The 14,583-nt window shown below is 31.2% G+C and overlaps 1 protein-coding gene across 7 annotated transcripts in view; it reads right to left on the reverse strand.

Moving 5' to 3' along the window:
• Positions 1–3,311: 3,311 nt before the first annotated feature.
• Positions 3,312–14,583, reverse strand: part of LOC118074029 (LIM/homeobox protein Lhx2) — a 180,270-nt gene continuing 168,998 nt past the window's right edge. For all 7 annotated transcript variants that reach the window (XM_035094910.1, XM_035094908.1, XM_035094912.1 and 4 more), the window contains 2 exons: positions 6,858–7,001; positions 3,312–6,705 (listed from right to left, as the gene is read on the reverse strand). In XM_035094910.1, the coding sequence (XP_034950801.1) occupies positions 6,549–6,705; positions 6,858–7,001 (301 nt within the window). In that variant the 3' untranslated portion in view covers positions 3,312–6,548. The remainder of the gene's footprint in view (positions 6,706–6,857; positions 7,002–14,583) is intronic.

Below are 14,583 nucleotides of genomic sequence, written 5' to 3' on the forward strand. Positions count from 1 at the left end.
ATGAAGATAATCTTTTCTATTCAAAAAGAATCTCACAAAAAATTACTTGAAATTTACTTTCCACATTTTTTTTAATAATTCTAAAAATTCTAGAATATTAAAAAAAACATCGATTTTTGAATGAAGATAATTTTCGAAGAATTATTAAAAAAAATTACATTGGTAAAAGTTTGTTATTTTTTTCTAAGTTGAGGTATCGATTTTCAATTACAGAGACTTTTTCCTCTTCAAAAGCTAGTAATTTTTCATCTAATAGTTGTTAGCAAGCGTTCAAATACTTCAAAAATTTTATTACCTATAATATTATTAAAAAATACTTCATCACAATGTTTTATCGACAGTAAATATAACAATGTGCTTCAAAAATGCAATAATAATAACTGGATATATTGAAAAACAATATAGAAAATTATTTTTACACTCATAAAAAAATTTGTACCCAACGAAATGATAGTAATAAACTGTGCCAACTCATGAAAAAAGAATTAATCCTGAAATTTCCATAAATGTTGTTGACAGGGCTTCATAATATGTAAATTATTGTAAACAGAATTTGATGTTGAGTAAATCATTAAATTCAGCTTATATTTGATTGTTTATTCACCAATTATTAATAATAACAATACCATATTTTCCCTCTAGATAGCTTAGAACCATGTTCATAACAAGGTCTTCTAGTAATTGTACCATCTCTTATTCATAATGAAAGAAAAAATAAATAAATAAACAAAAAAATGTAACAAGTACTTCTAGCTTGGTCACAATAATTGGCTTTTCTCTATGCTATTCACTCTATCTCTAGATTCTTATTACTTTAAAGCCGTCTTTGTCCATTTCCCTGAACGTCCTGTGGTTCGCCTCGTGGACCCTTCTCGGTCTCATTACGTCCGAAATAAATAAGCTTTCCTCCCTGTCTCCTCCACCCATTCTATCTCGTTCTTTCTCTCTCTCTCTTTCATTGCGAATACCCTCCCTCAATGGCAGACCGACACCCTAGTCGGTATATCAGGCTTCCTCATTAGTTGGCAGACATTCATTAAACTGTGTGCGGCTCCAGGCACAAAAACAAAATACTATAAATAAAGGGAATGAACGTGAGACTATTTTAGCGTCGTAACCTGGTCAAAAATTCCATTTTTCTTGAGTTATTTCCCAAAAATCCTCATTACTACAAGAAAAACACTACAAATCCTCTAAACACACTCGACCATTAAAGAAAAAATTTTAATTATTGACTGTTAGTTATTTTCGACGAAATCATCAAATTAAATATTTTTTGGAGCAAAAGTATGCCATTTTGGCCAAACTATTTATTCATTAAAAATATTTTCAGACGTTAAACATAAAAAATTATTATATTTTACTCAAAGATAATCATTAGATTAATTTTTAAAATTTATTTATTACAATAAATCAATTATTTTAATTAATGAATAAAAAATAGTGGAAAAGAATAGAAATTAATTATTATAATATTTTTTTTGCTTCATAAAAATGTCAAATAGTTGATTGAAAAGCAAGAGAAGCTTGTCCTTAGTATAAAAAATAATTTTCACAAACTTTTTTGAAAGTTTAATAATTATCTGATTTACATAATGGATATTTATACTTATTAATATTCCTCTTGACACTATAACGCTATACAGATCTTCAAACTACTTAACGGCACACGTGTCTTCGCCATATTGCAAGCGTGTCGTTCGATAAATAGGTGGGTAAGCGACTCCAACGGAAACTCGTGTTAATTAACGCCAAGCGTTCGGGACTGATTTACGTGGCGTCTAATTAGCGAGCTTGACGGCGATATAGTATATATACAAGTATTTTGATTGGGCGGTAAGTCAGACAAAAACTCCAAATATATAAGAATTGGTCAATCTTCACTTACGTCTTGCAAATTGAAAAGTCATGAAAAGTATTCGAATTATTTTCTCGGCATTTAAATGATCCTTTTGATATTTATTCAAATTAATTTTTCCAATTTTTTTCCCTAGCCTCTAATGGTGAATTGTTCATTCGAAGTGACTTATTGGTTAAGAGAATTGCCAATTAGAAATTTCCTGTGATTTCTCGCTCTCAGACGCAATGAATTCGGTTTCATTAGTCGATCTGAACAGTCTTCACTGTCAAATACTTGACTATATGTACTCCTTTCGAGATGGCAACTATCCCAAGTGCAAATATCTACTCTTGTACTGCAGTGATTAAAGGGAATATTTCATGCGAAAGGATTGATGAGACAGATGCAAGGGAAACGGATGTAGAGTTAAAATAGACTCGTCAATTAAGTGGTTCATTTTAGTCTTATGATTTATGAAACTTGTTTTCAGAGTTTATGATAATGTTAAATTCGTTTGCCCAAACAGGATTTTAAAAAACGATTCAAACAACTTGACAGGAATATTTTATTCAAACCCAGAGATTCACTCCTTAAGCTTTTTGCCTTGATTTTGTTAAAAAAATATTGCAATAAATAAAAATTAATGAGGGAAGGTTTTATTAAAGTAAAGAATACAATTTCTCAAAGATAATTAGAAGGAATATTTTCATAGAATAAATTTATTAATAAGAACTATTTATCTTTAATCAAGAAGATTATGAGATAAATTTATAGCCAATTTAATTACATTATTTAATTGCATCGCGCTAAAGTCTCGATTAATAAACTTAATTATTTTTTGTTAACTTGTAAAGATAATCTCTCTTATTATAGTGCTCATCATAAATCATAACATTATGCACATGTTTAACTCAAAAATTTGAATATTATTTATTATTTTGTTTTAAAAAAATAGTTTAATAATAATAAAAACTACTAACAATTCTTTATCTGATACACAAACATCATTTTTCACTTTAATCTAATGAATACAATATTCTAGAATTTATTTATCTAATAATAGTATCTACAAAATAGTACTGTCAACTGTCCATCAGCTTTGGCTTCGTGTTTGTAATAGAATATCAACAGTCTATAATTTTTTTATAAACTACAGCTACACTAAAATTTCTATGATCATAGGAAGTAGGAAGATATTGAGAAAAAAATTATTGTGAGGTTAATAGTAATACTTGTCACTTTTCACAATGAATAATTTAACCATTTTATCAATTTTGTTACATCTTCAGTATTTCAGAATTATATATTAGTTTCGATAAATTATATATCATGTTCAAATAATACATTCTATGATAATGACAGCAGAAATAGTTTAAAAAATTGATAGCTTCATTGTGATGAAAAAAAAAAAAAAAAAGTTATTATGTAAATTGAGGAGTAAAGGTAAGTAATAATAAAAGGACTCATTGTATTTTCTAGAAACTTGTATTTTTTTTATTAATTAATTAATAAACGTATGTGCCATAGTATCTTACAATTGCCCAGGATCGACTAGAGATCCAATAGGCGGCATAAAAGTTGAGATAAATCAAATAACAAAATTAACTAAACGCGAATAGATCGATTTTTCATTGACCGTGCGCGTTTTTCCACAATTCATAACATCATCGGTCAGAATATTTCATTCTTCAGGCGTTTCGAATAAGATTAATCATTGTTATCATTGAATATGCATCAAATAAATATGTTCAATTTAATATTCAATTATTTGGTTTTTTTATTTTCATGATAATTTCGAGTATTTTAATGATTATTTTTCTAGATTAATATCTTTATTCGAAACGACTTCTCCGAGGATATCGCGCGGTCAGGAACCTTGTTCAATGTTGCCAAGTTACAACAAATAGTTGGAAAAGAATGGTAAATATTTTTAAACAAATCATTAACTCAACAAATAGCTTATGATATTAAAAAATATTTTTAATGTTGATAATAAGGTTTTTTTTGTCTTTTCTTGATTTATGGTGTTGCCTTGACAATCATTGAACCATTTAATCGTGTCATCGTGGCTAAACCCCGGCTATTTAGCCGCCGATGAATCGTTTTTTTAGGTATCACCGCATTAGTAAATAACCATTTATATCACACAAATTTTTAACAATTTACAAAATGTACCTATATACAAGTTTAAATTACACATTCTTGCTAGCTAGCTTTGTTCTTTCATCAATTCACTCCTCGAGGTCTTCATCTTAATCAGGTCTGGCATCAGCTCTTATGATCAGTCAAGTCATGTCCGGGTGATAATGACTATAAAAAGAGACCTGATAATTCAGTAGCCAGCTCAGAGTTTCGACTATCATCACCTCTATTCTTACATAATTTGTTAACAGTATTTGCGGAACAATTGGAGACAAAAGTTCGCTAAAGAACAGAACAAGAGATACAACAATTAGTTGCATAATGAAATTTTTTACATCCAAGATTTATATATTTTTCATTCATTACTGAGCATTAAAAATTTGTCGATGCTATGGATAATGATTTGAATCAGTTTATTATCATTATAAATATTATGGATCATCAGTATGTAATTTCTTTAAAATAATAAATAAAAGATCTGACTTGGTTATCAGCAGATATTGATATCATTTAATCGCATCGACATTAGATTCAAGCACAGTAGTACATTTAGTATCGTATCGCATGAAGATAACACATTTATGTTACATTTATCGTAAATTGTAACCCTGTTCTTCTGAGAAATTAAGTATTTGTTCGGGACTTTATCATCGTTAGGTTCCACCGAAAAAAAATCATTAGATTAGATTTAAGTGGCGATGATTAAGTCCCTTTTGTGTCATGGATACAGTATTTTCATTGTATCTTATCGAGATCATTTTCATTTTTAATAGTTATGTATTTGTTGCATTTCAATTGACTGTTAAAACTCTGAATAAATATATATCGCACGCGGAAATCCTGATCTTCAAGAAATTGATTATCAATAATTATTGCTTGCAATTCGTATCTTCTTCATTGAATACAATTAAAGGAAAACATATACCAAGTACATTTGTTAGATACTATCCATTTATTACTTCAAACGACCATATAATAATCCGGAAAATAATTAAAGTCAATGTTGGATTGTGATGAATTAAAGGCAAGGTTACACAGTAGAAGTTGGCGTAACGAGACCACCGGCAAGGAAATATTAAGAGTTTAAGCTGACTTTTGCTGCAGATGAATCTCTTATGATGATTTCTTATTCACAAGGGAAAATAAACGAATGCAAGTACACAGTGACTCTAGCAGTTTGATGGGGTTCTGTAAAAGTGTAACCGTTAACCATAATCTCGGGTGTTGGAAACAAAAGCCGTCTAACGAACTTAGGCGTTCCTCTTGGCGCTTGTCGAGGCGAAAGGACCGATGATTTTGAAAGAAAAATAATTTTCTAAGAGCCCACAATTCTCGTTTTTTATTCCACTGACTTCTTTCCCCTTATATTTTATTTAATACATTTTATTTAGTCCTTTCTTTTATTCGTTGTTTCTGTCCCTTATTTCCGATTCACGATACTCGATTTTAGAAAGGTCTCAACCACCTGCCGGTCTCCTAATTTGGAATGATAATCATTCGAGCCATTTTGTATTTCCGCACCTGGTCCTACCTGATGGCTATTCATACTCGTTAACATGCATCGAATTATTCTCCACTTGTTGCAATCAAAATTACAATCAAGTCCGAGAGACAAAGACTCAGTGTTAATTGTGTCGCCATGGAAAACCTTGAGCTTGTTTATTATTTTTTGTTTTAATGAGATTGATCTTATTTATGAAGAAAATGAGCAAACATTTCTAAGAAGATATCATTATCCTCTTTATTGAGCAATCTTATGAAGGTACTTCCATTTAAGTCTATTTCTCACAAACCAAGATCAAAGATTTCGCGTATTCTTCGTTAATTTATTTTATTTATTTATTTATTTATTTATAATTTATTTTATTGTATGATCGAGTTTTTCACAAGTGCTTTTCAATGTCTAATCGCGTGCACAAACTTCAAGTAAAAATATATAAGTACTCTTTGACATTCACTTGATAATTGGCGGGATCTTATTTCAGTTTTCCCCTAAATCTGTAGACATACAAGCAATCTGTAACACATCCTAGAATCCGCATTGATGAAAGATCACTTTGGAGATCTTGAATTATGGCATCTCTTGATATATTTCCCAAAGAGTTCCACAACTTTTCTCTCGTAATTGCCTACCATTACCTCCAACCACGCTTCACTCAGAATGCTTTGGTCCTTAATCATCACTGTCACTCTCGTCACACATAAAGTTCGACAGTCTCCTAGTCTGAAGGATGATTGTCACGTGAATGTCTTGAGAGTTCAACATTCAGCCGCATGGTTCACCCCAAGGTATCCACTCCTGGTAGGACGGTTGTTGCTGGAGATGTTGCGGCTGCTGATGAGTTAACCCAAGCGGGCCTAGTCCCATCTGTTGATGGTAGTGCTGATGACCCGGTGGCGGCGGCGAATAGGGATCCCCTCCGACGCCCACGTCTACAACGTCAACTTGACTCGGTTGCAAGACACTCGAAGGTGAGACTTGGACCGATGATGAGGACGGGGCGACTGGTGACGCGACAAGCGTCGTGGGTTGAACCTTCTTCGGACGACCGACCGGGTTGCCACCTCATTCACGGCTCCGCCTTGGTCGACCGACCTTGGCCTTCCGCACTGGCGCTCCACCGTTTCCAGTAACAGCTGCAGCTGCTGCTGCGACACTCGATGACTTTACCATTTTATGCCAGTCTGACTCGCACACTGGAGAACCCGACAGCAGACAGTATCTATTAACGACAAGAAGAGTTTCATTAGTAATTGCCAATTATTTATATAGCTTTATTAATTACATCAAGATTTTTCTGAGAACACTCAAGTACAACGAGTTCATCAAGTTGTCTTATCATCAGAGAAGGAAGAAAAAGAAGAAAATACTTACTTGTCACCAGCTACCAGTGTTGAACCGCATTTACTGCACGAAAAACATTTGATGTGAAACACTGCTCCACCCGCTCTCGTGACAAACTCGTTCGCCGGTATCACTTGACCACAGCCTGAGCACGCGCCACTATTGCCATACAACCTGTAATGCAAAAAAATTCATTTTTAATGAAGAAAGGAAATCATTAATTTTAATTAATTTAATTGATGTTTGGAGACTATAATGTTAAATTTTAAAAATACCATTCTCGCTAAAATTCTTTCAAATAATTGAGAATCACAATAATAATACCAATAATGATAGTAATAAATGAAGATAATGATTGAAAATTTCCAAGAATTCTTCAATTACCGAACAGTCATTGTTTCTTTATAAAATGCCATTCAATTGGTTGAAGTAATTGATAAGTCTGTTTTTAGTATTCAATGTAGTTATTTTACAAACATCTAATGCACGTGTGTGTCTGTGCAATAAGGTGTTGTGAATGTGTCCTTTAATTGGAAGTCTGAGTTCCGATAGACTCAACGAGCGTGCGCTGGTCTATCGCGATCCCAGAGAGTGAGACGACTGTTCCATTTCTGGATCAAGGTAGTGTATTTCAGGGCATCTGGAGCAGAAGAAAGGGCACAGGTCGTGATGGTAGGGGTTAATTATTTATTCGCACTGCTTCGAGGAGAGCTAGAGATTTTTGTTACCATAGACGGGCAACTTAATGAGCAAGATCGATCAGAATCCGTCACGATTGGGTCTATTTATTAACTTTACAAGTAGAAGTAGATAATTAATTTTACAGTATAATTTTCTCTTCAATATAATAATCAATGCTATCTTTTTTATTCATTTAAAATTTATTAATAATTTTTATTATGAATAGAGTATGAATTTCAAGTTATCAACGTGACAATCAATTATTTCATTAATTATTTTATAAGTAAATTAATGAAATAAAATATGGGATAATAGATTGATTAAGTTGATAATAAAAAAACAAGAGTGGAAGAGACTTTAGGAGCCTTGACGGGTTTCGTATAACATCAAACTGGTTTTAATTACTTTGCTTAATCTACTTGAGTTGTTGGTTCTTAGCTAGCTACTTTCCAGGCTTCGCTCTTATATGTATCCTAATGACATCATACACTCGTAGAGAATTCGAAGATGAAGTCAAAATTAATGCATGAATGAAGTAAAATGCAAATTATTTCACTTCATTTGTATACTTTTATCTAAAAATGTATAAAATACTTTTTTTCTTCACCAATTTCAGGAATTAGAGAAGCTTAAATTTAATGCGATAAAACCGGAATCATTAAAGAGAATTATAATGATAATTTTTCACACTCTTCATAACAGTATTTACTCGCCAGTAAATCCAATAAAAAATATTAATTATTTTTAATTCATTGTTTTAATTAAATAAAGTGCGGAAAAAGTCCATAAATAACATAAAATTGTTACATTTGCTCACTGATTTCTGAAAATATTTGCAACAAAGAAAAATGAACGTTTATGTAGGTATTAGAGTGGAAACAAACACATTAGTTTACGCATTTTTAGCTAATAGATAACGCACGCTGACTATGTATATGTGTATATAGTTGAGTATACGTGGATGTTAATAGTACAGTCGATATTTGCTAAGCGACAACGTGTTTGTGAAGTACAGTCCGTAAAGCTCAATGTTTATGTAGCAATTAGGTGCGTGAGATACTCAGTATGCACAGCCTGATTCAGATATTCGCATGTTAATAGTACGTTAAGGTAAATTGTCGAATGTATAATGAAAAAAGGGAGATTTATTGAAGTTAATGATACGATCATTTAATTTGAAATTTATTCGGCAATAAATATAAAGTAAAATCATTTAAATAATGTCGCAAAATACCGCTGATGTGGAAATTATTTAAATGTTTAATTTTAATGTATTGTTATGTCGGTTAATGAGATAATTACGCATTAACCACATGAGAATAAATGAATAAACGCATAAATGTGGATACACACAAAATCGGATGAAAACGACAAATGAGGGAAACCATATGAAATGTATAGTTGAAAGTGGGCCACGGATTCGATTCGTGGTCTCTCGTTATTAATTTAATCATTCTCTGACAGTTCTATAATTAAACTGTTAATTGATCTGTCGAGATTCGCGTGCAAAACCAGAAAAGCTCTGTCTTCCACTGTGATTGTTTATCCGATTTTTTTTTTATTATTCTTTTATATCAATTTTTCTACTTTTTTATACAATCATATAGCATTTCAATTTTTCTCACGGTAATTGAAGGCTAATAAAAAATATCGATACATCTATAATCCTATCGTAAGTTAACTCATGGAGCTTATTGTTAAATTTTTATAACGATTTTCATTAGTGAAACAATCGGATTTTATTATTTAAATATAATTGACAATATTTCAGTTAATTATTTATTTTATTACTTTTCTAATTTACTCGCGCAAAATTAATAATATTTCAATCATTTATTGCTGTTTTAATTGATGTCATCAACAAAGCATGAATGGACATGAAATTTATTAAATTAAAATAATATTACTGTTAATCAAAGTTTTAATTAATCTATTCAATAAAACGAATAATTTCAATAATGAATAAATCACGAATAAATGTATTGGAAATTTCTACAGGGCAAAAAGTATTGATATTATTATTATTTTTTTTTTTTTTTTTAAAGTATACATATATATATATATTAACATTGTTTTGAATTCATTTTAAATAACCTGAATAATTAATTAAGCATCAATAATACTTTTTCAACAACACCATGTCCTTTAATTAATTAAATATTAATAAAATATAAATGTAGACAGTCGAAATTCAATTAAAATATTCAAACATGAATCGAAGTTCATTTTTATTAATTCAATGTTTTTATCGAAATCTATTCAATAATATAAATGACTTCAATAATGAGCATAAAAAAAATGGTTAAATAAAAAAACATATCTAAAAAAGAGGACAAAAAATTGGAATCGATTTCTATTCACTGATTAATAAATTCATTAAAATGACTGTGATAAAAAATATTCTTATTATTGTACACAATAAGAGAGGAAGATCATTTATAGCGAGCGCTATATAAGCAGAACCACTCGACGCCTGGTTTCCATCCATAGTCAACGGTCAGTCAATTAATCAAATAATGTAATCACTGGGTTCAGGATTAACACATGGACACATACAAATGATGACGGTTCTCGTCGGGTGTGTGCAAAAGAAAAAGAAAATTAACCAAGTTCATATAATAATTAGGACCAAGAGGCTAAGAGTGTATAGTTATCCTGGAATGAAAAGCCAGGATTGGAAAGAAGAAGACGAGACTCAAACGTAGTCCAAGTTCGTCCTGTGCAATTACCAGCCACCATCTGTTCTATCCGTTCTACTTGATCGGCGAGACGTCGGCTTCTAATTAGTAATTACGAAGAAATCAAAAATAGAGCAATCTAACTTATGCTCTCTCAACTATACATTCATTTCTTTGCGCTTCAACGATCATTCATTACGAGAAAACAATTTTTTCTGGTGCAAAAAATTATTAATTCTATTAATTTAATTCCTGTTAATTTATATCTATAATTACCGCTTCGGGTTGCTCAACTTTCAAACCTATTAGAATTTAAAGTCGACAAGAAAGCCGAGTAACGGCAACTCCATGTATATCTTATGGCTATAAATTGGCACCGATCGTGCTAGTAGAGAGCCGAGGATTCATTTTCCCGTTCAACTGATCCGATCTATCCTCGGATCACGCTCGATTGCTTCAAGTCCTGCATCGTGGGACCGTTAAATCCGAGAAAAGAGGCACGCGGGTGGATATATCCAAGGACATATCGGTTAGAAAGAGATTGGGTTATGTGTTTATTGGTAACATAGATTTGAATATGCTCTTTAGTTGAAAATAATTAGCACAATCTGTCTTTCAGAATGTTATATTTTATATATAATATCTTTTAACAATGATACAATTATAATTCTACTTGCCATTCTAATCCGAGATCGATCGTTTGCGTGAGCGGTGGAATATTGCGTTCTATTATTCCATTATTCCATATCATCCTTTGGAATCAAGGTGACGCTTTTAATAGATAGCAATCTATTTTTTCTTATGGCCACGTGTACTAAATTTTATTTGGCTTTTTTACTTCAATTATTAAGTGGTTCTTTTTGTGACCTTTCGTTATTATCTTAATGTGTCAGCAAAGCTGATTATGGATTTCATTTCTTTTTTAATATTTATTCCTAAAGTTTTCTTTAAAGATTTGACATCTAACACACACGAGAAAATATATTAAAAATATATTTAAACATGATTTCAATTTTTTTTTTCTTTTATTTAAAAATAAAAAATTCCAATAAAGCATCATTGAATATTATGAAAGATATTCTCAAACGTGATATATATTAAATAAATTAAATTTTTCTCACATCTATTTTTGCATTTGAAAAATTTTCCAAGAGTTCATTTGATAGAAAAATGAATGAAAGTGATAAAAAAGTTAGAGTTTCAAAAACATTTTAGTATACATAAGTAAAAATTAACAGTTGACTGTAAATATTAAATATGTGATTTAAAAGTTTGAAACTGACAACAAAAAATAATACAAAGACCATAGAATGTTTCAAAATAATTACGCTAATTAAAGTCACCCAATTTGCGCTTTAGACAATTAAAGTGGTGACGAAGCGCCAGGATAGAGAACCAGCTCAACGGGCCGACTAACTCATTAGCAGCTTAGCCATATATACCCTCAGCCTCATCGTACTTCCTTGTGTGAATGGAAGCGTGCATTTCTTCTCATACTCATATATGTATATATACTTATTACTGAGATGAAGAGCAGTTGGAGATACGTAAATCGTCTTTCATTTATTTCAGATATACCATCTTCTATAGAATGGTTTCTCTTTATTAATCTATCTATTTTACTCAGACGAGAAATTAATTATTTCAATATAATACATTGGGTAAAATTCACATCTACAAAACTAAATTTAATTAAAATTTTTCAACCAAGTTTTAATTCCTTTGATAAATATGACAGACGCAGTTGAAGTAAAAAAAATAGAAACAATAGCTAAAGTTTTGATCGAATTCAATTAATTTAAATTATAACTGGGACGATAATTATTAGTGGTCTATTCAAAATGAAGAGAGAGAGAGAAGTTGGTTCATATTAATATTATTCCCTCAAACACTACCAACAAGTTAAATTGAAGTTGAACGATCCTGTAATGATGTGCTACGCTCTGGAAAATGAGTTTCGACTTAACGACAAATTGCTTAAAGATTTTTTTGTTTCTTTCACTTATTTTTTTTCCACTTCTCACTCCCACTCGCGTTTTTATTTCTCAACTTACTCCAACCATTTGTCTTTCTTTCATGACAAAAAGTAACAGAGAAGCTAATGCACCAGATCAATTTAAAAATGAACAAAAAAAACCTTGGTGTTTCCAATAACCATTTAATTCAGTCAATCAAAATTCCTATTAGCTTGCAAGTGCAATTTGGCTGGATATATTGAACATCGCGTAGGGTACCCTATATTAGAAATGGGCGCAAGTATTGGACACGGCTGTGAGTGATGGTTTCGAACAAACCCCAAGATTCCAGAGTTTATGAACAAATTCCTCCGGTGATAACATTAGCTGATAAAATTAACCTAATTTTAGCTACAGTATTGAAATTTAATTATTTCATGTTAGCGATTTCAAACGATTGAAGTCATATAATCAATAAGCTTTATTTGAATTAAATTATTTATTGTAAAATTACAGAAACCAATTAATCAACTCAAAAAATAATGACAAATAGCTAAAACGTTTGATTTGAATATTAAATTAATTTATTACAGAAAATTGATTGAAAATTATTGAAATTTTATTATTTAATAAATAAATAATATTTAAGCAATTAAAATGGACAATAAAGTAATTAAAAAATGAAATAAATTTGTCAAAGAACAATTTATAGATTAAAATTATTTGAAAAGTAATTTTCAATCAGTAGAAGATGAAGCATAGTAAACAAAAAAATTCATGTAACTCGATTGAAGTTGAATTGTGTTTTGTGATTGATTCAAAGCCATCACTAATCAATCATGATTGGTCCGGTCTTGAACTCATTTTAATGTAATTAATGTTTTGATTGCATGCTTTGTTTTCCCCTCTGATCTCCTCGGCAATCTTGTTCCTGGAACGGACACTCGACGTAAAGCCCGAGAGAAGGGTTGGAAAGGGTGAATTTCAGTGGTGTAAACATCGATCAGACTACTACAACCACCAGCTTTGTATCCAAGAGTGTATAAGTTTCATAGAAATACTTGAGCCAAGTTGTTAAAGCAAAGGAAAAGAGTTTCTCTTATCCTCCTCCTTCAGACATCTTCATACACGGTTTAATGTAAAATGAACCTATTCTCTTGATGCAATTAGCCATACACAAAGTTTGTATTTTAACGAGACACGTGGTGGTGTATCTTTTAAAAGAGAAGAGAAAGGACTAAATTAAATGGATTAATTAAGCTAAATTGGTGCTTTTTGGCCTGCATGCAATTCTGTAAAATGGAGTAATTATTATAGGATAGGATGAGAAGAGAATAAGGGGAGGAAGTTTTAAACTACTTGGGTAGATATAATAATAGAAGGCTGTAATTCATGATTTCATAGCACGTGACATGACAATTTATTTTTCAATTTTTAAATCAATTATATTACAGCTAAATTATTATTTTTAGAATCCAGATAACAATTACTCAAACAAAACTTTCATTTAACTCGATCGTTAGTAAAACAAAAGTATTTTAATTAAAGAAAATAAAAAATATATTGTTCATCATTTTACCCTAGGAGTTTTCCAATAAAATGATTTTTCATTAAAAAATAATTTCAAGCTTTAATATACTTTGCTAAAGTCACGCCAATAAATCAGTCAGAAAAATTAATATTGAACAAACTTGAAAGTGTCCTGAATGCTTTCACGTTGATCCTTATTATATTACTACACTAGGGTAGGAATAAGAAGAAAAGAATATATATCCCTACAAGATTACAACACAGTCAACAATTTGCAATAATACTCGACGTGCGCAAGAGCCCGTGGAAAGCAATATAAGTGAAGTATACTGCAATTAATATATCTCGATTAGTTTTCAACAGAGTTGCTTTTTTGCTCAGAGACGTTATACCACCCCGGCGGCAGCAACGCCCCCTACCTCTCATTCCCCCGTTCCCTTTTATTCTATCGCACTCTCACCTTCCATTTAGTTATTGCCAATAAGTAATTATATTGTTCTCCGCAGAGCGGGGATTCTCATTTTTTACGTCCCCGGCAGCGACGCCAGGTGGATCTTATTCTTTCTTTGTCTTTTAGTAATTCTCATATATGTCTATAAGCTTTTATTTTTATTATTTTTTTTTTATATCTATTTTTTATTCCTTTCCTGTGTATGTCTCAAGTCCTTCTCACTCTTTTACTTGTTCCAAATATCTTTTTTATTTCTCTCAGCGAAACCTAATTACGATTTTTACACCCTTCATCAACAATTACATGGCTCCAGTGCAGATCGTATCAGCCAAGTTCAGCTGAGGGCACGCGGGGGTCAATGAAGAGAAATACTACCACGACCGGTTTTATTTCTCATCCTTTCTCCCCTTCGTATTAATCCAACACCGATTTTTCATCTCACTCTTTATTTCAATCTACAA

Source organism: Chelonus insularis, unplaced genomic scaffold (assembly GCF_013357705.1).
Source record: "Chelonus insularis isolate UGA/USDA-ARS -01 unplaced genomic scaffold, ASM1335770v1 scaffold_714_pilon, whole genome shotgun sequence".
NCBI lineage: Eukaryota > Metazoa > Arthropoda > Insecta > Hymenoptera > Braconidae > Chelonus > Chelonus insularis.